This window comes from Armigeres subalbatus, chromosome 2 (genome assembly GCF_024139115.2).
Source record: "Armigeres subalbatus isolate Guangzhou_Male chromosome 2, GZ_Asu_2, whole genome shotgun sequence".
In the NCBI taxonomy this organism is placed as follows: domain Eukaryota; kingdom Metazoa; phylum Arthropoda; class Insecta; order Diptera; family Culicidae; genus Armigeres; species Armigeres subalbatus.
The window spans coordinates 4,826,826-4,851,285 of record NC_085140.1 but is presented as its reverse complement, the minus strand read 5'-3'; the positions used below and the strand labels follow the sequence as shown (position 1 = coordinate 4,851,285).

The window sequence follows — 24,460 nt, the reverse complement described above, 5'->3', positions numbered from 1 at the left end:
TTTAGCTTCTCTTCGCTCCTCTATCTTTCTCCAGGTCTCATCCGTGATCCATTTGTTTTCTCTGGGTGCCCAGTTCGCCCAGATTGTTCTCGCTGGTGGTGATGAAGGCATTCTTGATGGCGGTCCGTTGGTCTTCCACGCTGCCACCTTCCGGAATATCTGCAGCACGCGTCTCCAGTTCTTCAACAAAGGACCGTTTCACCGTGGCATCTTCCAGTCGGCGTGTGTTGAATCGCCGTCCAACTCTTTCCTCCTGCCGACGAATCCGCGCAATGCGCAGGCGTATTTCGCCGATGAGGAGGTGATGATCAGACGCTATATCGGCACTACGTTTATTCCGTACATCAAGAAGGCTCCGTTTCCATTTTCGGCTGATGCAGATGTGGTCGATTTGATTTTCTGTAAAGCCGTCACGGGAGACGTCGTTATTACCACAAAATTCTGCAAACAGCTCTCCGTTTTCGCTCATTTCTCCGAGACCATGGCGTCCCATAATGCGCTCATGGTTCGAGTTGTCGGATCCGATCTTCGCATTGAAGTCGCCCAAACAGATCTTGATATCACCCTTCAGAATTCTATCTACGACGGCATTGAGTTGACTGTAGAAGTTCTCTTTCTCTTGCAGATCGGCAGCATCGGTTGGCGCATAACATTGGATTATAGTAAGGTTTCGGACCCGTGTTCTAAATCTGGCAACGATTATCCTTTCACTTATAGGTTCCCACTTCATAAGCGCAGAGTGTGCCTGAGCGCTTAGTAGGAAGCCAACTCCGCGATGCCGGGGAGCATGTTCACCTCGTAAACCAGAGTATAGCAGAACTCAGTCCCAGGATCTCAAGCTTCATGCGGCGTGCCTCATTGGCAAGTTGTGCCAATTTACCCTGCTGGGCTAGGGTTAAAACGTTCCATGTTCCTATTCGTGTCCGTTGTTTCGCGCTAAGAGTCGTCGTCGTAAAATCAGTCCGTATTCTTTCATTATCGGATTCTCGAACAAATTGATGTTTCGGGAACAGTAGGTTGTTGGCCCAAGGTTCCCTATCCACCGGGATGGGGCTGCCATCTTAGGTATAGCTTCCGGGGAATAGCATTTCATACTCAACCGATGGATGCCAGAACAGACGCTGTTGGAGCCGCACCTCCTTGGTGAACAAACGCTCGGTCAGTCGGGTTAAAAAGTCCCATCCAACACCAGGACTAGGCTAGTGCGCTTTGATAGGGCCTGCTTGGGGACACATGCAGCTTTCTATAGAAGTTCAACAGAGCCCACTGTCGAACCCCACCACATCCTAGGCAGACCCCACAGGACGCACCCTCTCACTCTAGCTGATGTCAGAAGGACAACAGTGCCCAGGCTGCACTACCAGCTAAGTACGCAACCCTTAGCTGGCGGTCAATTGTCATCGGAAGACCCGTGGAAGCGTGAGTATTGGAACTTGTGAGGACCAGAGCTATGTTAGGCGCCCCTTCCCGGATGTCAACTCACCATTTCGCAGCCCAAGTTTTCACATGAAAATTGCAATTATTATCGTCTGATAATGATTCAGCACAACACTGCCTGCCACTGCCATTAGAAGGTGCACCCTTCTTAGTTTTTTTTTTACAAGGGGGAATGCATTTACACACTAACCCAGCACACGTGCATTGTAGTTGCCAAACTACCACACGGAAGTGTGCTGGAGTGTCGGACTCGACCGTACCGGTAATACCGACTAAACTCCCTTGGGCTCCGCTATCGTTTCCCCCAGGAACTACCTCCCAGTACTACTTCTGGGGGATGGCAGTACTTAACGTACTCGCTCATTCTCGCTCACACAGGCACCCGTCCCATGCGAGTCTTACTTGGGTGCTCACTCTATCGCACCCTCTATCAGGTATCAGAACGTCGGCTCCAGGGGCACGTTCACCTCAATTTGGGAGATTTGTGCCATCGCCTTCACAGCCTTTTTCATCACACACCTGACGGAAAAGGAAGTGAACAAAAGGAAAGGAATGTGGATGGGAGAACAAAGGGAATGTTTGGAAAAGGGCCCTTGAAGAGGGCATACAACGCATTAGCGTACAAGAGCTTATAGCTCCTTACCACAACGGGTTATGAACAACAAAATACTCTGAAGGTTCAGGTTTCTGAAGTCAATTTCACTAAGTAAGTGTTTACCAAATATTTGGAAGCGCAATTGTGCATAGACTGGGCAGTTACATATTAGATGATAAGAAGTTCCATAATCGGATTCACAACTATCACAAACAGATGATTCAACGCGTTGAATATTTGCCATGTGATAGTTCAGTCGGCAGTGACCTGTCAAGGCCTTGACTAAGACACTGCAATTCTGTTTAGACAGATTAGCTAAATAGCTTGCTACTACCGGAGATGGCTCCCGGATGTACAATTTTGTTTGATGACATGAATCCAGACTACTCCAATGCCATTTGTGCTGAGTGACAGCCCAAGAGTTGATCAAAAGCTTCACCCAACACTTGGATATTGGAATAGCTGGCTCAGGACCAATAAAGTCATGCGATGCTCCATTACGAGCTAACTCATCAGCCAATTCGTTTCCAGCTATGGAAGAATGGCCAGGTACCCATATAAGGTGTAAAGTATTAACTGAATTCAGTTCCTCAATTTGAGTTCGACATGCGATTACTAACTTCGACCTTGAGTTGGCCGAGGCGAGAGCTTTAATAGCTGCTTGGCTATCTGAACAGAAGTATATTACTTTGCCCATAATGCGTTGCAGATTGCACTCCACACATGATGGCAAATATTTCCGCCTGAAAGACAGTGCAGTGTGTACCCAGTGAGTGTGACTGTTGCAATCTCAGCTCACGCGAATAGACGTCTGCACCTGCTCTACCTTCGAGGAGGGAGCCGTCAGTGTAACAAACAATGCTGTCCGACATACTTCTCTCCAAATAGCCAGATGTCCACTCATCCCGCGAGGGGAATTGTGTTGAAAATGTCCTATAAGGAAAACTACTAACGTGTGTGAGATCACTTGGAGCAAGGAAAATTTTGTCCCAATTAACCATAAGCGGTAACAACGAAGTGTGTGTAGAACTGCGGTTTACAGGATTCTCTTCCATAAAACCGAGAACCCATAGTCGGTAAGTACAAGAAAATGCTTCTTGTTTGAGATGTATGTGTAGTGGGGCAACGTCGAAGATAACTTCGAGAGCAGCCGTGGGAGTTGAAGAGAACGCACCAGTCATTGCCATTAGGCACATCCTTTGAAGATGGCCTAATTTAGACTGAATTGTCCTCACTTCCCCCTTTTGCCACCACACAAGACATCCATAAGCCAAAATTGGTCGTACAACTGTTGTGTAAATCCATTTGATATATTTGGGTTTAAGACCCCAAGTTTTACCAAAGGTTCGTCGGCATTGGCCGAAAGCCATACACGTTTTTTGATTCTGAACTCAATGTTAGGAGTCCAGGAAAGCTTTGAATCCAAAATTAGACCCACATACTTTACTTGATCAGTTACATTGATTTCAGAACCAAAAAGATGTAATGGACGAATACCATTACGATTACGTTTTTCCGTGAAAAGAACAATAGATGTTTTATTCGGATTGACCGAAAGGCCATATTGGCGACACCAACTTTCAACTACCTGAAGGGCATTTTGCATCAGGTCGAATAAGGTAGTAATGCACAAACCCACTATCAATGTAAGATAGTCGTCGGCAAATCCATAGGTAGGAAAACCGCCATTATTGAGTAACCTCAATAGCGTATCTGCAACGAGATTCCACAAAAGTGGAGATAATACTCCTCCTTGAGGGCATCCGCAGACACTTAATTTCCTAATCGCTGCTTGACGTAATGTCGAGTAGAGATGTCGGTTTTTAAGCATCTGGTGAATCCATTTGGTAATAATATTAGGTAGCCCATGGCAACGTGCGGCTTCCAATATTGCATCGAAAGACACGTTGTCGAAAGCACCTTCAATATCTAAGAAAGCACCCAAGCACGATTGCTTTTGAGCGAATGCTTTCTCGATATCGTACACAACCTTGTGTAGAAGAGTCACGGTGGACTTTCCAGATTGGTAAGCATGTTGATTAACATGGAGAGGCATGTTTGCCAAACAGTCATCACGAATGTGATGATCGATAATACGTTCTAAGCATTTCAGAAGAAATGAGGTCAGACTGATGGGTCTAAAACTCTTCGCTTCTTCATACGAAGCACGTCCTCCTTTTGGGATAAACTTTACAGTGACATCCCGCCAGGATATGGGAATATACCCAGTAGCAAAACTGCATACTAAAAGCTTTTTCAAAACATGTTTGATATGTTCAAAACATTTCTGAAGTAGAACGGGATAAATCCCATCCTCCCCTGGAGATTTGTAGGGAGCAAAACTGTTAAGTGCCCATTGAATCGATTCAGTAGTTATGATTCTACGTGCTTGAGCCCAAGACCCATAGCTACATGAAAAGACATCAGGATCATCCGAAGATGTTATATCGACACATCCAGGGAAGTGCGTATCAAATAAGTGCTCTAACGATTCTTCATCAGAAGAAGTGTAGTCGCCATTTGGCTTGCGAATTTCGCCAACTTGGAAATCCTTGGATCTCGCAAGAATTTTATTCAATCGACTGGCTTCACTCAAATTGGAAACATTTGCACAAAGGTTTTTCCAGCCGGATCGTTCAGCAGATCGTAGAGCCTTCTTGTAAGCTTTGCGAGTCAACTTGAAAGAATCCGTCCCTGCTGAATGGCGTCTGTTCCAACTCCTTCTGCACTGCTTCCTTAGCTTAGCCAAATCGGAATTCCACCAAGGGGTTCCTCTTGAGGTTTTTACAGAACGTAAAGGGCAAGCTTCTTCGAAAGCTTCCACGATGTGCAACGTTGTAGTATCAACTGCATCATCCAAGTCGGTAGGAGTTTCTATAGAAGGTAGATATCCATGAAATTTGGTAGAGAGCAACTCTGTGTAAAGATCCCAGTTTGTTGAACGGGGATTTCTAAAACGCAAGGTCTGCGAAGTAACATTCAAATGATCAAAGTAGATGTAGCGATGGTCAGATATCGATTCCTCATCTGACACATGCCAATTCGTCAATTCGTGACTGATTCTATTGGAGCAAAGGGTTATGTCTAACACTTCTGCTCTATTAGATACCATAAAGGTTGGGCGATTGCCTATGTTAAGTAAACTAAGTTCGGTACTACTTAAGTATTCCATCAAGCTGGAGCCTCTCAGATTGATATCCGAGCTACCCCAGATGATGTGATGAGCATTAGCATCACTGCCGACAATTAGCGGAAGGCCTTTTGAAGTGCAATATATGACAACTCGTTTGAAAGCATCCGTAGGGGATGGTTCATCATGTGGTAGATAAACCGAACAATAGACGTATTTCCTGACGGGGATTCCGCCAGTTGCATCAATTGTAACAGTACATACATCTCTGGTTGTTAGTTCAGAGATAAGTGTAGCAACAATAGCATTGTTAACAAGCACACATGCACGCGGCATTGATCGAGAGTTTGCCATTTCTTTACTGAAAGCAGCAAAAACCGGGTTCACTAGGTTACCTAGGTAGAAGCTACCCTTGCGAAAATAGGGTTCCTGCACCAAAGCCACTTGGGATTTGCCATTTTGCATGAGTCTACAAAGATTAATCGTTGCTGTTCTTTTATGCTGAAGATTGATTTGAGCTATCTTAACTGAAGCCATTGCAAATTAAGATAATGCACTCCACAACTTCAGCATTAATATGAACAGCAACGATGAAACCAAATTGGTATTTTATCAAGAAAGTCAAAGACGAAACACAGAGTACAATGTGTATAACGCATAAAGCGAATCCATATAGGTGACAATTTGTTGAAAAACTAAATAAAAACATGCTCATAATCCCACCCTTATTTAACCTCAAGTTGAGATTGAATAAGAGTAGCTTTCGTACCGTGTGAGACTGACTTGCTCACCCACACTCCTCTGCCACGCTGCGGAGTATCAGTAGCCATAGGAACCAACATTCCTGCGCATCTCCCAGCGCGGCGTGTTCAGTCCATACATACACCTATTCATTCACACTTCTGCCATGCTTCGAGGTGACGATCTCGGTTGCCATGGGCAGACCATTCACACACTTCTCCTCGTTCGGCACTTTCGCTCTAACTAACCAATCACAAGTTAGTACTGCTTGTTGATGGCTGCTCGGCGCGCCAAATTCTCTGCAAGCTGCAGGCAATCTGAGTGGTTGCAGTCGAGACTGCGTTCCACTTCTCTACCGCTTGACACATCCTCTGGATAAGGTTATCCGGAGTTGTGTCGCGGCCGCAAACGTCTAGCATTGCTCTTCTTTCGACGTCGCAGTTTCGTCAACATCTGGGCAGTCAGGGCAGACGGGGACCTCCGCGTGCCAAAACCTGTGGTGGTACTGTCGGAAACAGCCATGGCCTGACAGGATTTGTGTTAGATGGAAGTAAATCTCTCCACCCAGCTTGATATGTTAAGAATCAGCCGGTGGGTCCACCTACCTTTCGAGGAGTTATCCCACTCGCGCTGCCATCTGGCAACCGAAGTCACCCTGGTACGCTCGCGGGCTCCTCTGGTGCCACGTAGCTCAAAACACTCATCGTCTTCTCGGATGACCAGCCCAGTGCTTTTGCCCAGGACGGGCCGCCGTACCTAAGAATAGATGCGGTAACGCCTGCCAGTAGCCTACGTCTACTGGCGCACACCTTGGAGCTGTTGGACATAATCCTCGATAATGCCGCCACAGCAGTCGAAGCCATCTTGCACGCATATTCGACATGGCTACCAAAGTCTCCCACGTGAACAACTGCATGTTGTGCCGACTTACGGTTGCTGACGATAACCACCTCCGTCTTATGTTGAGCGAGCTCAAGGCCTCTCGCACTCATCCAGTCCGCCACAGTGCTGATCGCGTGTTCTGCGGTTAGTTCTACTTCGGGGATTTCTAGGGTTACATCGTCAGCAAAGCCGACGATCTTCACACCAGGAGGGAACTTTAGCTTCAGAACCCCGTCATACATCAGGTTCCATAGTACCGGGCCCAGGATTGACCCTTGCGGGACTCCTGCGGTAATAGGAACATTTTTCTGACCGGCATCGGTCTCGTATAGCAGCACACGGTTCTGGAAGTAGCTTTCCAAGATCCGGTACAGTCCCACCGGCAGGCTAAGTGTAACGAGAGCGCGATGGCATCCCAGCTTGCGCTGTTGAATGCGTTCTTCACGTCCAGTGTCACCAACGCACAGTATCGAATTCTTCCTGAGGCTTCCCGGCCTTCGGCAGCAGTACCAACTTCTGCCTTTTCCATCTCTCAGGGAAACGACACTCATCCAGGCATCTCTGCATAGCTAGTCTGAACATGTTCGGGTTCGCTATGATCGCTGCCTTGAGTGCACTGTTTGGAACTCCATCGGGGCCTGGAGCTTTGTTCATCGCAACTAGCCACTGCGAGTAACTCTTCGTTCGTCACCGGAGCCACCATTTCGGCCAAACTCCCAGCGCCTTGCAGCGCAGGAGGAGGCCAGGGTCTTGTGGCTCGGGACGGGAAGAGTAGTTCGATATTCCTCGCCAACCGGTCCGGTGACCGTTCGGGGGGTGAAGAGCCCCCTTTGGTCTTGGCCATCACGATCCTATAGGCGTCACCCCACGGATTCGCATTGGCACCCTCGCACAGGTTGTCGAAGCACGCTCTCTTGCTGCTCTTAATGGCCTTGTTAAAGGCCAGCCTCGCAGCACGAAACACTTCCCGGCGGACCGCTCTTTCCTCCTCGGTGCGGGCTCGTTGCGTCCTACGTCTAGCCTTGAGGCAGGCTGATCGTAGGGGTGCAATTTCGGCACTCCACCAGTATGCCGGGCGTCTGCCATTTCTTGGCAGGGCTTTCCTCGGCATAGTAGCATCGCACGCGCGTGATAGGACAGCTACCAGCGCATCCCCGATTAGACTGCCGGTGTTGGCCTCCAGTCCCAGGGCCGCGGTGAAAACTTCGCTGTCGAAGTGATTGGACTTCCACCCACGGACCTGACAGGGATCACCCGCCCTCGGACGCTGCACACCATAGTTGAAGCGAATTGCTAGGTGATCACTATGGGTGTAGCCCTCGTCTACCCTCCAGTCCAAGTCAGAGACCAGACCGGGGCTGACAAACGTTACATCTATCCATGACTCGGCCCCATTCCTACGGAATCTGCTACTGGCTCCGCCATTGACAAGCACTGCGTCGAGTTTTGCAAGTGCCTCGAGTAACGCTTGTCCCCTCTGATTGGTGCAGCGGCTGCCCACTGCCCAAGCATTAAAGTCTCCCGCTATAACGAACGGGCTCCGACCTACTAGGTCGGACGATAGCCTGTCGATCATCTGGTTGAACTGTTCCATTGGCCACCTTGGTGGGGCGTAGCAGGTACAATAGAACACCTCATTGATCTTGGCTATCGCGACACCCTCCGCGGAGGAGTGTACAACCTCTTGAACGGGGTACCTTACCGTTGTGCAGATTGCCGCCGACCTAGACCCGTCCGCCACCCAGTTGCCATTGTCGGCAGGGACGTTGTACGGGTCGGACAGGAGGGCAACATCGGTCCTCGACTCCGAGACCGCCTGCCACAGCAGTTGCTGGGCAGGTGCACAGTGATTCAGATTCAGCTGTGTTACTTGCACGGCTTTTTCCGATTGGTACCTAGGTGCCTTGTCGCATTCCTGCGCCTTGTGTCCCTCCTCGCCGCAGCGACGACACATCTTGCTTCGGTCTGGGCCCTTGCAGTCATAAGTCTTGTGCCCGGACTCAAGGCATCGGTAGCACCTGTCCACTGAAGGTGGCTGGAGCACGCTTATTGGGCATACTGACCAGCTGATCTTCAACTTCCCTTTCTCAGTGATCTTTTTGGCGTCAGCCACCGGTAGTCTGAGATAGGCTACCTGCGTACCAAAGAATCCCCCTCTTAGACGTACAGAGGACCGCTCAACCTCTGTGCCACACTGCTCTTTGACGGCAGAGACGACGTCTTCCGCGGTCGTGACCTCATCCAGCTGCTTACACTGGAGGGTCACTTCCGCACCCAACGATCTGACCTGAGCGCCGTCACCCAAGACCTCCTGGGCAAGCTTTTTGTAAGCCACCTTTTGCCTTATTGGGCACACGCCCTTCAGGCTCCGGTGCACCATCCAGGCGACGCTTCGCCTTAATGGCAGCGCGTTTGGGTCGCTTCGAACTTGGCGTTTTCTTACCCTCACTGGCCGTAAGGGCGGTCGCCTCTTTCGCCGAAGTAACACCGCTAGGGGAGGAGAGGGCCTTGGTCTGCTACCTTTAACTACCTCCTCTGCTGCCGCTTCACGCCTGATATAAGCGTCCTGTTCTTGTCTTGCGACACGAACAGCTTGCCGGAGCACCAACAGGCTCTGATTAAGCTCCTTGTTGGTGTTCTGCCTGCCGCTTATGAACTCGATGATCTCATCGAGTTGCTCAGCCATCACCCGTATCCCTGGTAGTGGTTCGTCAGGCGTGCAGGCAGGGCTACTCTCCACCACCACTGGAAACCCTTCGGTACTGCCAATAGCAGCAACCGTCACTCCACTCGCCCCCTCTTTAATAGGGGACCTCGCTAGACCCCTTGGGACGGAAGACAGCCTAGCCATTAGCCCACTCGCCGTTTCGAGTCGGTGTCACCCGGCCCTACTAAGAGAGTAGAATGTCAGACTGCCAGCCCTCGCTTCACAATAACACAATATACCGTACACATAGCCATGACGTGCCTGCCAGAAACATAATTGAGACCTTACTGGCGTCAGCCTCAATGCGCTACCGCGCTCCCTCGTTTGTAGTTCATTTAGCCGCCTAGACTTCCAACTGCCGTTGATACGCTATCGTTTCCAGCAAGCACCGCGCGGAGGCGAACTACGCTGCCCGCCAAGTGGCGTGCTCCGCTCCATTTACCACATTCCTTGCGGCTTGTTGACGACTCCGCTTCGCCTTTTTAGGATCCTCAGTTACCCTTTTTGGTGGAGGCACTGTTTTCCGTTGATACTTAGGGCCAACTGTACGCTCAATCGTTTCCGGATCTCTCCTCTTAGGTGGCACTGTAATTAGCTTCTGAGTTGTATCGCTGATGGTCATCCGCTTTTGAAGTTACGCGCTCTGGCTCTCTGCCTGCTGCTTACCCTCAGTAAGGAGACAAATCTCCGACTCCTTCCTGGCCTTCACCGCCTACTTCTTCTCCTCAGTAAGAATGCGGATCTTGTGCTCCGCCTTCTTACTGACCTTTAGCAAAGTGTTCCACTCCGACTTCGCCTTCACGACTAGATCGCAGAGGGTCAGTACGGCCTGTTTCAGATCCTTACTATAGTTTACGCGGATATCCAGAAAGGACATGATTACATCTGAAACGTCAGTAATCACCTCCATTGTCTGGCCTCGGCTATCCTCGTGGTTGGTCATCAAAGAGTTTATGACCTTGGTCAGAGTGGGCCGTCCATTTTTACGTCGACAGGCACCTCATCTGACCCACCACGGCCATCACCTTCGCCTCCCCCCGGCGACCTTTGGGGTGACCGATTAAGGTCACTTCGTCTAGCGAAAGGGGGTACTCCTTACCGCCAGGCACCGCTCCTCCGTCTACTTTTTTATTTTGTTGAAAGAATCATTGCAAGATCAACATTGCAGAGCAAGATCAGCGCTAGTCAGGAAACAGCATCTGAGCCTACCTAACGCAGTTTGACAACTATGTGGCAGAGTTGTACCGCGTAATGCAAGGCCCGTCACGGTTTAATGGGACGGAAGACAGCCTGACCATTAGCCCTTCGCCGTTTCAGTTCGGTGCCACCCGGCCTTACTAAGAAAATAGAATGTCCAGACCAGGGATGGGAAAAATCAAACTTTCAAAAAATCGAGGGTGATCAAACTCACCCGCGATCTTACTTTTAAATTATCAAGTGATAAAAACTCGCTAGCGATTAAGAATCGTTTGAAAATCGTATCTTGATTTGAAGCACTTACCGTTACATTTTGAACACTTTTTCCTTACTACCATGAAACCATAACGCCAAATAGAAGATATAACTGGACTGTTGACAATTAGCTGATCATAGTAAAGATTAATGTTTGAATGAAAATTCTGTGTTTATTATCGTTTGAGTACATAATTTGAGAAATTGTCGCCGGCGACAACTTGCCTACTGTTTTCACGTGAAAAGTTTTCACATGAACATTGCAATCATTATCGTCTGATAATGATTCAGCACAACACTGGTCCAGACTACCAGTTCTTGCTTCACAGTATTACAATATTCAAAACATAATCCAATAACACGCAGCCAGTATGCCATAATCAGGACCTTACTGGCATCGATCCTGATGTGCCGATAGGCACTCCCGCTGGGCTCGTGCGCTTAAAGCTGCACATGGTCGCTTTGGTAGGGTCTTCTTGGGGATACTTGTAGCTTTTGGAATAGGTTTAGCCGAGCCCACTGCCAAACCCCTCCACCTCCTAGGCCCCCTTATTCGCAGTCACTTGGGGAGGGTCGTAAAGCCCTTGGACATAGTCCCTGCTGAGTGCTGACGCGTGGCATTGCGCGAAAGCGTCCAAGCAAAAGCGAAGCTGAACACCAGCAATCGGAATTCTTTTGTCTTGGACGCGTTCGCGCACGCACACGCGTCAGTATGTAATCGTATGACTCCTTATTTACGCGGACGCTTGGAATAAAGCAAATGAGCAGTTGATTCCGTCTTTGAAGGTACATAATTCCCCTTATATCGCGAAAAATTAAATAACTTATTCTTCTAACACATGCATTTTTTTGGAAGTAGGTATTCGAAGCACGCATTTGGCCGTGATTAATTTTAAATTAAAAAAATCACCTAAAAAAAGGAAAAAAAAATTTGCCCGTAAAATGGTAAAAGAGTAAATGACTACTTTTACAATAAGACAGATAAATCTTGTGAAGTACGTGTTTGCCAGGATATTTTACGATTCTTTTAACCATGCCAAATGATCCCTGGGTATGCAATCTGTTATGCCGAACGGCATTATGCCATGCCATGCCTCCGAAAAACCGTTTGCTTAATTAATCAAAGTTTTTATTTTACAATTTTCAATTGGTAGAACAAACAATATTATCACTTTCATAGCGATCCATACTTATTTTTTTTTATTTTCTTTCACTAGGTTCACAAAATTATCGGTTTCCTGCCGAGCCTACTGCAGGTGGTCATGCAGAACGATGTCGACAGTCCGGTCCGCCAGGCAGGAGCCATCTACCTAAAAAATCTGGTAACCAGCAGCTGGCAAGATCGAGAGGCAGAACCCGGCGTTCCACTTCCGTTCTCCATCCATGAACAAGATCGCGCCATGATCCGCGATACGATTGTAGAGGCGATCGTTCTCGCTCCGGATATAATCCGTGTACAGCTGTGTGTCTGTATCTACAACATCATTAAGAACGATTTCCCCGGCCGGTGGACGCAGGTGGTAGACAAAATTAATATTTACCTGCAGAATCGGGATGTGAACGGATGGAACGGAGCCCTGATGTGTATGTACCAACTAGTAAAGAATTACGAATATAAAAAATCCGCCGATCGAGCTCCGTTAACTGAAGCGATGAATCTGCTGCTCCCACAGATGTACAATCTTATGATGAACGTCATAAATGATCCATCAGAACAGAGCGTTCTGATGCAGAAACTCATCCTCAAGATCTTCTACGCCCTTACACAGTACGCTTTGCCGCAAGAAGTAATCACTAGAGAAATATTCTCAAACTGGATGGAAATCTGCCGCCAAATTCTGGATCGCGCGGCTCCCGATTCTTCTCACATCGACGAAGATGAACGCCCAGAAATGCCATGGTGGAAAGTGAAAAAATGGGCCTCTCACATCGTACTGCGGATGTTCGAGCGATATGGCAGCCCGGGTAACGTGGTTTCGAAGGATTACAACGATTTCGCCGAATGGTTTTTGCCGACTTTTACAAGCGGTTTACTGAACGTGCTGCTTAAGGTTCTGGATCAGTATCGCAATAAAATCTACGTTTCTCCGAGGGTCATGACGGATACGCTCAACTATATTAAGCATGCGTGAGTAACACATTTCTAAAAACAAAAACGATGGGTATGATTAAGTCTAATTAAGAAGTTATTCGCACACTACACGAGTCTGCAAAGTAGCATTAGCAAATGTGACGATTCAATTCACGCGTTCATGGTTTTTTCCTTTGTATTCAGTGTGACTGAAGATTATTCATAAATTGGAATACGTTTTGGAGGAATGGACTAGAATACTTAGAATATTTCCCTTGTTATATGTTGTTGTATGATTATGAAATAGTTTAATATCAGAACAGTTCCAATCAAATAAGCTCACTGTTTTGAAATTCGAATGAAATTTTCAAAGGGTTCGAAAACGTTTTTTTAACACTCGTTTTTTGCAGTATGAATCCTTTATTCATTACTAACAAAAATTTGAACATTTGAAATGATATCTACTTTCTTAATTTCATTTCGTCTTATTTCAGAGTTTCTCATGCCCATTCGTGGAAAATGCTGAAACCGCACTTTATCGCCATCATTCAAGATGTCATCTTTCCACTGATGTCCTACTCGGAAGCCGACGAGGAGCTGTGGGAAGCTGACCCGATTGAGTACATCCGACAGAAGTTTGACGTCTTTGACGATTACACCACGCCCGTTCCGGCTGCTGAAACTCTGCTACATAACTGTTGCAAAACACGAAAAGGGGTCCTTCCGCAGGTCATGCAGATCATTATGCAAATAATCAATGCACCGAATCTGAACGCCAAACAGAAGGATGGTGCACTGCACATGGTCGGATCGTTAGCGGATGTGCTATTAAAAAAGAAAGTCTTCAAAGATCAGGTGGAGAATCTAATTATGCAATACGTATTTCCGGAATTCAACAGCCCTCATGGACATTTACGTGCCCGCGCATGTTGGGTGCTGCACTACTTTAGTGAAATCAAGTTAAAAAATCAACAGGTGCTAGCAGAAATTATGCGTCTCACTTCGCACGCTCTGCTGAACGACAAAGAACTTCCAGTAAAGGTGGAAGCTGCGGTTGCCTTACAAATGTTCCTCATCTCGCAGGAGAACGCACCCAAGTACTTGGAAAACCAGATCAAAGAAATCACCATGGAACTTCTGAAAATTATCCGCGAAACAGAGAATGAAGACCTAACCAACGTCATGCAGAAAATTGTTTGCATCTATTCCGATCAGCTTCTCCCGATTGCCGTTGATATTTGCCAACACTTGGCCACCACGTTCAGCCAGGTGCTTGAGGCTGACGAAAATTCCGACGAACGAGCCATCACTGCTATGGGTTTGCTGAACACGATGGAAACCTTGCTGAGCGTGATGGAGGAACATCCTCAAGTTGTGCTTTCCCTGCATCCGATTGTGCTGCAAGTCGTTGGCCACGTGTTGCAACATAATGTCAACGAATTCTACGAAGAGGCCTTCTCACTGGTGTACGATCTGACGTCCAAGGCGATTTCGCCCGATATGTGGAAGTTGCTTGAAATTATTTACCAGGTATGTGGTGGAAGATAATTTAAAAGGTGCTTATCGCTCACAAAACTATTTTCATATTCTAGCTATTCCAAAAAGACGGCATTGATTACTTTGTCGACATGATGCCGGCACTCCATAACTACATAACTGTCGATACGCCTGCATTTTTGTCCAACCAGAACCACGTTTTGGCTATGTTCAATATGTGCAAAACGGTAAGTGCTTTGTTAAGATATGCGTTGTTTGACTAATCTATTTAGTGCTAGCGGTTCTTTTATAATTATTTATTTATCATCAGACTAAGGCCGGAGTGGCCTGTGCTGCACATAAAAGACTTCTCCATTCAGCTCGGTTCAAGGCTGCACTTCGCCAACCACGCAGTCTGCGGAGGGTCCGCAAGTCGTCCTCCACCTGATCGATCCACCTTGCCCGCTGTGAAAATTATGTCCTGCGCGCGTTCTCCCAGGTCCATCACCATACCGCCATCTTCGTCTGTCACATCGCCATTCAGGTGTTCTTCGTAGTGCTGCCGCCACCTTTGGATCACCTCACGCTCGTTCGTAAGAAGGTTCCCGTTTATGTCCTTGCACATATCAGGCTGTGGCACGTGGCCCTTACGTGAACGGTTTAACTTTTCATAGAACTTTCGTGTGTTATTAGCGCGGTACAGTTGCTCCGTCTCTTCACGGTCTCGATCTTCCTGCTGGCGCTTTTTCTTCCGGAAAATCGAGTTTTGTCTGTTCCGCTCCTGTTTATATCGTGCCTCGTTCGCCCTCGTGCGGTGTTGCAGCAATCTCGCCCATGCTGCATTCTTCTCTTCAACTAACTGCTCACATTCGCCGTCATACCAGTCGTTTCTCTGATCCGGGGGCACCGTGCCAAGTGCAGCGGGGGATTTCGGTGCTACCAATGGCGGATCGAATTTCTCTCCAGCCATCTTCAAGAGACGCTTCGCTTAGCTGCTCTTCCGTTGGAAGTGCCACTTCCAGCAACTGTGCGTATTCTTGGGCTAGTCTACCGTCTTGTAGCCGCCCAATGTTAAGCCGCGGCGTCCGACTTCGACGCGTGTTGTACACCGTCGAGAGTTTTAAGCGCAGGCATACTGCAACGAGGTAGTGGTCGGATTCAATATTCGCACTGCGGTAAGTGCGGACGTTCGTGATGTCAAAGAAGAATTTACCGTCGATTAGAACGTGATCGATTTGGTTTTCCGTTTCTTGGTTAGGTGATCTCCATGTGGCCTTGTGGATATTTTTGCGGGGAAAGAAGGTGCTTCGGACTACCATTCCGCGGGAGGCTGCGAAGTTTATGCATCGTTGGCCGTTGTCATTCGAAACGGTGTGCAGACTATCCGGTCCGATGACCGGTCTATACATTTCCTCCCTTCCTACCTGTGCGTTCATGTCACCGATGACGATTTTAACGTCCCGCAGTGGGCATCCATCGTATGTCTGCTCCAGCTGTGCGTAGAACGCTTCTTTCTCGTCGTCGGGTCTCCCTTCGTGTGGGCAGTGCACGTTGATGATGCTATAGTTGAAGAAACGGCCTTTAATCCTCAGCTTGCACATCCTTGCGTTGATTGGCTGCCACCCAATCACGCGTTGGCGCATCTTACCCAGCACTATGAAGCCGGTTCCCAGCTCGTTGGTGGTGCCACAGCTTTGGTAGAAGGTAGCCGCTCGATACCCGCTTTTCAACACTTTCTGTCCTGTCCAGCAAATCTCCTGCAGCGCCACGACGTCGAAGTTGCGGGGATGTAATTCATCGTAGATCATCCTGTCGCAACCATGTTCCAAGCTTCCAATCGTGATCCTGTATTCGTCGCCTAGGTCTTTGCCGATTATATCGAGTCGCATTATCTCTTATATTGTTCGTAATGATTGGTTTTCTAGGCGGCTTATTGGGCCTGCGCAAACCTCCTGTCTCGTCGGAGGGCCGTCGTGTCAGGGCTGTTTAGCGTCCCACCTAACACCAGGACTTGGGCTTGTGCGCTTTGAGCGGCACACGGTCGCTTTGGTGGGGCCTACTTGCGGATACATGCAGCTTTTTATAGAGGTTTAACAGGGCCCACTGTCAAACCCCACCACATCCTAGGCAAGCCCCACAACTCGCAGATGGCCTGGGGAGGGATCGTCAAGCCCTTGGACATAGTCCCTGCTGCCCGCGAACCCGTGCTTGGAAATGATTATTCTCTCATAAATCAAACTCTATCTGGAATAAGGGCAAATGTCGGAAAAGAGGATTCTCTTCCTCGACTTCCCCTCTTTTGGTTTGATCATCTCAGAACGATAGAAAACAATGCAAATTTGCATTCTGAGGTGATGAATTGCAAAGAAATCCTCTGCTTGTCACTTTTATTAAAAAGAGGAGAAGTCGACGAAGAGAATTCTCTCTTGCGACATTCGCCCTTTTACCGGATAGAGCTTGAAAAGCGCCTGGGCTCTATGTAGGGAGCCATAAAATCAATTCGCGATATTTCTTGGTTGACGTTGTTTATTTGTATGTTTTTTTTTTTTTTTTTTTTGTGTCTTTATTAAGGAGACTTTCAGCCCGAGGCTGGCTCGTCTCCGGTAGTTTATTTGTGTGGTTATTAGAGACACTTCACACCGCCATGGTTACATTCGGGTCAGGGAGTATGTGTCTAAAATTTTGATTTACAACTAATTGAAACGAAATTCAGAAATGTTCGTCCTTTTCCTTCAAGAGAGAGGAAACTCTTCAGCTTCACCTTCTCCTGCTGTCGTCCTAACGAATAAGTTGTCAGTTCCTTCTTCTTTGCAAACAAAGAAAGTGCGAACTCTGCTCTTCGTTGGTTGGTCATCTGTGGGAGAAAAGGTACTACGATAACCTGTGAGGATATTAGCTCAGAGCTGGGACTTGCCTGTGGGACGCTTTGCCCCACAGTGCCATTACACTAGTCTTGAAAACACCGACAACAGCCAGCACTGGGGAAGCGCTTTGTGTAATATTTCATCGACGATTCGTCGGGGCCTTGTAGATATTTTTGCGGGGAAAGAAGGTGCTTCGGTCTACCATCTTAGGATCCAAACTTCATAATAAATATAAAATTATCAAGAAATCCAGAATTGAAAAAAAATAGAAACAAGTTATTAGAAAAATTAGGCCCATGTAACCGCAATGACTTTTCTGAACACTAATTTCGTGTATTCGCTCTATCCAAGTAAATATTGAAGAATCTGAAATAAGACTGGAAGCTTTTTTGCATCTAATTGCAGATATTGACAGGCAACACCACCGAAGAATCTGAATGTAGTGCAGCCAAACTGTTGGAAGTGATCATCCTACAGTGCAAGGGTCAAATCGATGAATGTATTCCTAGCTTCGTGGAATTGGTTCTATCGAGGTTAACGCGCGAAGTCAAGACTTCAGAACTCCGAACGATGTGCTTACAGGTGAGAAAACTATACTGCATATAAATGCTTAACTTTTTATGTGGATAGGAACTCAAGCAATGGGACAGTTATGTTTTTTTGGGCGGTCTATAAACTCGAAAGTTTACGGTGGCAATTTCTCTTAAGACAAAAAAACTTAATAAAATACTAAAATCTGTTCTTTCTATGCAGGTCGTCATAGCCGCCCTCTACTACAACCCGCAGCTCCTCCTGCAAGTGTTAGAAAAAATTCCTCTTCCTACCAATAATGAATCGATAGCGTCACACTTCATCAAACAGTGGATACACGATTCGGATTGCTTCCTTGGGTAAACTTGACAAACTGTTGATTTTTATTTACGCATCTTAATCGTTGACCTTTACAGAATTCACGATCGAAAGCTGTGCGTCATTGGTCTGTGTACGCTAATATCGCTTGGCGAGAGTAAACCCCAGGTGCTGAGCGAGCTGGGCGACAAGATCATTCCCACGCTGATATTGATTTTCGACGGATTGAAGCGTGCGTACGCGGCTCGTGCCGCCGAGGAGGAAGAAGAGGAAAGCGAAGAGGAGGATGACGATCTGGAAGATGGCATCTCCAGTGACGAAGACGAGGTGGATGAAATGGGACCGTCCTACTTCGAACGCATTTCCAAGATGGCCCAAGACAAAGCGGCCGAACAGGGCTTTGAACTGACCGCAACGATTAAGGTATGTGCGCTAATATAATTTTTTGAGTTCTTGGTTTTGATTCACAAATTATACACCATGATTTAATTAGGTATTCATTATCTCATTTATGCTGAATATCACGATAAAGATTGAAATGATATTGATAATTTACTATCGCTTTTGTTTACAGGACGGAAACGATTCGGACGATGAAGATGATGATGACGACGACGATGATTCCGGTGATGATATGGACGAAACAGCTCTCGAAGGATTCAACACACCGCTGGACGATGAAGATGATCCAGCGTATGTCGATGAATATATGGTTTTCCAAGAAGTGATGACAAGTATGCTTCTTCTTTGAATGTAATTGAACAGATAGTCTTAGAACGCATTTTTTTCTCCCACAGATCTGCCTAACATAGATCCAAACTGGTATAATATGCTTACCAGGAATCTAAAGCCCGAGGACGCCAAATCACTGCAAGAGATCCTTGTTCTGGCCGAACAGAAAAAAGCAGCTAAACGTTCCAAGGAGATTGAAAATAGTGGAGGTAATTAACAATCAAATAGCATCGAATTATTTTGTCAAGGAAAAACTAAAAATTGTAATTTTTAGGATACCAATTCACACAACATCAAATTCCAAGCTCTTTCAACTTCAGCGGCCAGCAGTAGAGAAGTCCATCCACAGTATCACTCTTAGTTTCGGCACTGCAAGGTGAAGGAGAACGAATATTTTAAAAGAGAGAGAGGAAAACAAAAACTTGTATAAAGCAACTTTAGGAAAAACAAAATTTATTGAACAATAGGCTATCAATAGTATCTCGCTAAGAATAATGTATTTTGTCTGATAAAAAAGATGAAACCAATAAACATAAAAGTAGGACTCATTTAAACATGTAAATCTATAGCTTTGAATCATTAGTATCTTTAGTGGTCCACCCAATCTATCGACAAAGGAAAAAGTCAGAAAAAAACCGAGTTGCATCAGTTGAGAGATTGTTTCTGTTATCGAAAAAAACGAGATGAATTATAAAAAATCATTTCCTTAATGTTCTGATGTGTGTTTTTGATTATATTCAATTAAACAATTGTTTATGCATGCAATGAGCGAACATCTATTAAGTAATATGTTTAACCGGTATACGTGCTGTTGCGCTTAGAAACAAAAATGAATAAAATATATCAGGGATTAACAGCAGTGAAGTATAACATTTTATGAGCTGAAAAACACACCATTTAGGTTAAAATTCACACCTCATTTGCAGTTCAATTACGTAGAATCACATCGCAAATCACGACGTCTTATGTATTGAATAAACTCAGAAATATTGAAAGGAAAAGAAAATCGACTGGGTACTAAGATGCTGACACAAATTAGTTACAGATAATTTTGTTTTTCAAAATTCTCCAAGAAATACAACAGCTGTTCTATAATTTATTATACAACACACTGAAGCATGGAACAATGTTTGCGTTTATATTTCCAGTATATATATATCACTCGGTCCAAAAACAGCACTTTCCAATGTTGAGCATGGTTTGTCTGCCGATTTCCGTTTATCCTTGCTAAAAAAGCTACGGCAAATGATTCGACATAACTTCCCCTCAGTTTTGTTTTTGTACAAGCGAAACTGATGAGCTTACCGATGCGACAGTGGTGGCGGAGGCTGGCAATCCAGTCTTTGAGAGCGAGATTAGCTTGAAAGATATTGCGTTCTGAGTTCGAACATTTCTGTCCGTCGCTCAGCACACGATGGGCTCGCATGACGCGCTCTAGTCGGTTTTTGAGGATACGAAGGCATTGATGAGATTGCCGGTGAGTGTTTCATTCAGCAGCAGGTTTAATTCGCGGTGAATTGCGTCGAACATGCGGAGATAAAATTCTCTTGGGATCCCGTTGGCACCGGGGGATTGTTTGGGTTTGCTTGCCCTGATAGCAGAGAGGATCTCTACTGTTGTTATCTCCTCACTGCACGATTCGTTCGACGGGTCGTCCGGAGGGATAACGCGATCGCATACAAAGTCGTTCCGTCGTTGTTCCGTCGCCGTTTTCTGCTGCTTCTTCTGCGCAGTACATGATAGGAAGAGGCTCAATGTAAGCCACCCACCACGAGTTTCTATCGGTGGTGACGAAATCGAGTTGATTGAAGAATTCGTGTATTTGGGCTCACTGGTGACCGCCGATAACGATACCAGCAGAGAAATTCTGAGACGCATCATGGCAGGAAAGCGTACGTACTTTGGACTCCACAAAACGATCCGATCGAATAGAGTTCGTCGACGTATCAAACTGACAATCTACAAAACGCTTATTAGTCCGGTAGTTCTCTAAGGACACATGATCTGGACGATGCTCGTGGAGGACCAACGTGCACTGCGAGTTTTCGAAAGGAAAGTGCTGCGTACCATCTATGGTGGGGTGCAGATGGCGGATGGTACGTGGAGGAGGCGAATGAACCACGAGTTGCATCAGCTGTTGGGAGAACCATCCATCGTTCACACCGCGAAAATCGGAAGACTGCGGTGGGCAGGGCACATAGCCAGAATGTCGAACAGTAACCCGGTGAAAATGGTACTCGACAACGATCCGACGGGCACAAGACTCTTGTCATTTCAATTACAACAAAGACATGATTATATTTACTTCAGTGTATCATATATTCTCTTCGCACTCTTTCACACACACAATTCCTGTATAGATCCCACAATTTAATTAAATAAATCTCGGGAACTTTTTCAAATCGGCGTATGTAACATTTTGATCAAGCTGAGAAAATGAGCTTGGAAGTTTTCAGATTTTATTTTTATTCCTATTTAGAAACTAATCATTTTTATTGCAATTGAATACACCTCAGCGATACATTATGAAAAGGTTCATCGTCACTGACCCTGAAATCTGCACTGCGTGTGAACATTTCAGTTATTTTGATAAAAATATATGTTACAACGTTCTGCAGCAGATAAATCACATACGTCGTTTTGATACGTCAACATGACCGAGGTCATGCTACTTTCGTCGAAATGTTACGCTGCTCCGTACGCTGCATTGTTGATACGTCGAAATGTTGCGTCAAGTTGAAACGTTTCACGCACATGCGACAAAAAAATTGCAACACTTACAACACGACGTAACAACATTTGCTGCAGAAAAACAACGTAAAATGTTTTTCTTAACGAAAATCAGAATATTCAAGCAACATGCTTAATTTTGAAATCAGTGATGAAAAAGTACAAGCAGACGCACGTTTTAAACTATTTAGTTGTTCGAAAAACTTTTTAAAGTACATTTTCTGCTAAGCGGTGTATGTGCAATATTTTCAACAATGATGTTACACCGTTTTGCAAAAAATTGATTTACATTTTTAAAAACACATTTTCATGTAGCTTTGAAGATATACACATTTTTAGATGAATTTGATGTCATATGCTGTTAAAAACGGGTTTGTTTACAATTTGCGACATACGCCGTTTTGAAAAAGTACCCGAGAAATCTTTATTCCGAGTTAATCAGTCTATCGTATCACACGTTGTTTCTTTTTCTCCATACTGCGCGTATCACAACAGGTTATGGGCCTGCGTGCGGGGAAAATGCAAAAGTAACGCCATCTTTTTCTAACTCGTTTCTTTATCGGAATTCGCGAAATTTAATTTTTCGTTCCTTTTTTTGTACGTCGCGGTAACCGTCGTCGCAGTATAACTAAATATGGACGGATCCCGTTTTAGCATCCAGAAATTAAATAACAGCAACTATCCCAGTTGGCGTTATAAAGTTGAGCTGCTGCTCATCCGTGAGGAGCTATGGCGCTATGTCGAGCCAGGAGTCAAGCCGGATGCCGAAGAAGCTGCTGTTTGGGATGCAGGTGACGCAAAGGCGAGAGCAACCATCGGGCTCCTAATTGATGATAATCAGCACAGCCTGATACGAACCGTGATAACCACAAAAGCTAGCTGGCTAGCACTAAACAATCATCACGAGAAAACTAGCCTAACCTCTAAGGTTTCTCTCCTGAAACTCTTCTTCTTCGTTGGCATTACATCCCCCACTGGGACATTGCCGCCTCGCAGCTTAGTGTTCATTAAGCACTTCCACAGTTATTAACTGCGAGGTTTCTAAGCCAAGTTACCATTTCTGCATTCGTATATCATGAGGCTAACACGATGATACCTTTATGCCCAGGGAAGTCGAGACAATTTCCAATCCGAAAATTGCCTAGACCGGCACCGGGAATCGAACCCAGCCACCCTCAGCATGGTCTTGCTTTGTAGCCGCGCGTCTTACCGCACGGCTAAGGAGGGCCCCTCTCTTCTGAAACGCATTTGCGATAAACGCTATTCGGAGGGGGAAAGTATGGAGGAACACCTGTTTTCCATGGAGGATTTATTTTCTCGGCTGGCAAACGCCGGACAGGAGTTGGCAGAAAACCTCGCGGTCGCAATGATCTTGCGAAGTCTTCCCAGCTCATTCGACGCTTTAAGGTGATTATAGAATGAAGCCAGAAATCGGCCATTTTGTAAACCACGTGCTTTTCCAATATTTTTTTCAAGAGCACGAGATGAAAGAACCATAACGCGTATGGGGTTGAAATAATGGAAGATCGTTTGCTTAGTTATGCTGAACAATCATAATTTGAATTTCGGCACTGTACGAAAACTATTGCGCCAGATTTGGGCTTTTGGAAATGAATGTAGATAAACGTGTGGTGAATTTGAAACTCACCACGGGCTTCATTCTATAATCACCTAACAACTGCTCTCGAGAGCCGGGCAGAAGCTGACCTTACGTTGTAAAAAGGAAGCTTTTGGACGAAGCCGCTAAGCGTCAGGGTACAGAGACGGATTCAGTGCTGAAGAAGGAAAGTAGAAAGAAGAAGCAGATCATCTGTCATTTCTGCAAGCAGCCGGGGCATAAACAAAGGTTCTGCCGGCAGTTTATTCGAGAAGCGGGAAAACGGAGCCACGTCCAGTCACAGCCCACGAAGAAGAAAGATGATAGTATTTCGTTCGCGTTTGTGACCAGTGTTGCCGGGAGTGGTCGTACGGACAAATCTCGCTTAACTTTTCAAAAGGACCTAAGTAACATTTTTTTCATGAATTAATTTGAGTACTGCAATCAAAAGCTTTCATGTTTTTCTGTTGATTGCACTATTCAAATTAATTCATGAAAAAAATGTTACTTAGGTCCTTTTGAAAAGTTAAGCGAGAAATGTTGGATTATTGACTCTGGCGCCACGAGTCACACGGTCGCAGACCGAGATTTTTTCATCGAATTGCGCCCTAGTGATGTGAAATGCGTTAAGCTGGCGGACGGAAAAGTGGCCAAAGTGGAAGGCGCAGGTTACGGAGAAATCGAGTGCTGTGACGAAAAGGGTGAACGCAGGAAAATGCAGCTTAGTTTGGCACTGTACATCCCTACCCTGGCGATGAATTTGATCTCGGTGTCGGCGCTCATACAGAAGAAAGCAACAGTATTTTTTAGTGCCAGTGGTAGTGCCAAATCAAGAAAGATGACACGACAGTAGCGGTGGCCAGTCTAAAGCAAGGTTTGTACCAACTGAAGCGGTTCGATGAGGTTATTATGACAGCGAAAAAGCAACACAACGACAACTGCAAGCACGTCTGGCACAGAAGATTCGGCCATCGGGAGCCAAATGCCATCAAGATTCTGAAAAAGCGCAACCTAGTGAACGGATTTAAGGTAATCGAGTGTGACGTCGATGAACCGTTTGAATGCTGCCTCAAGAGTAAGAGTACGCGTATCCCATTCCCTAAGGAGTCTAAATCGCGAACTGTGGCTCCTTTAGCCATCGTTCACATCGATGTGTGTGGTCCAGTGGAAGTTCCTTCGGTGAGCGGGTACCGATAT

General features: G+C 46.1%; 1 protein-coding gene across 1 annotated transcript in view; it reads left to right on the top strand.

Moving 5' to 3' along the window:
• Positions 1–19,498, top strand: part of LOC134217536 (importin-7) — a 29,345-nt gene extending 9,847 nt beyond the window's left edge. Inside the window, exons 2-10 of the mRNA XM_062696300.1 lie at positions 12,162–13,072; positions 13,510–14,545; positions 14,608–14,739; positions 17,761–17,937; positions 18,109–18,245; positions 18,303–18,627; positions 18,779–18,938; positions 19,002–19,145; positions 19,211–19,498. Of these exons, the coding sequence (XP_062552284.1) occupies positions 12,162–13,072; positions 13,510–14,545; positions 14,608–14,739; positions 17,761–17,937; positions 18,109–18,245; positions 18,303–18,627; positions 18,779–18,938; positions 19,002–19,145; positions 19,211–19,269 (3,081 nt within the window). The 3' untranslated portion in view covers positions 19,270–19,498. The remainder of the gene's footprint in view (positions 1–12,161; positions 13,073–13,509; positions 14,546–14,607; positions 14,740–17,760; positions 17,938–18,108; positions 18,246–18,302; positions 18,628–18,778; positions 18,939–19,001; positions 19,146–19,210) is intronic.
• Positions 19,499–24,460: the final 4,962 nt, after the last annotated feature.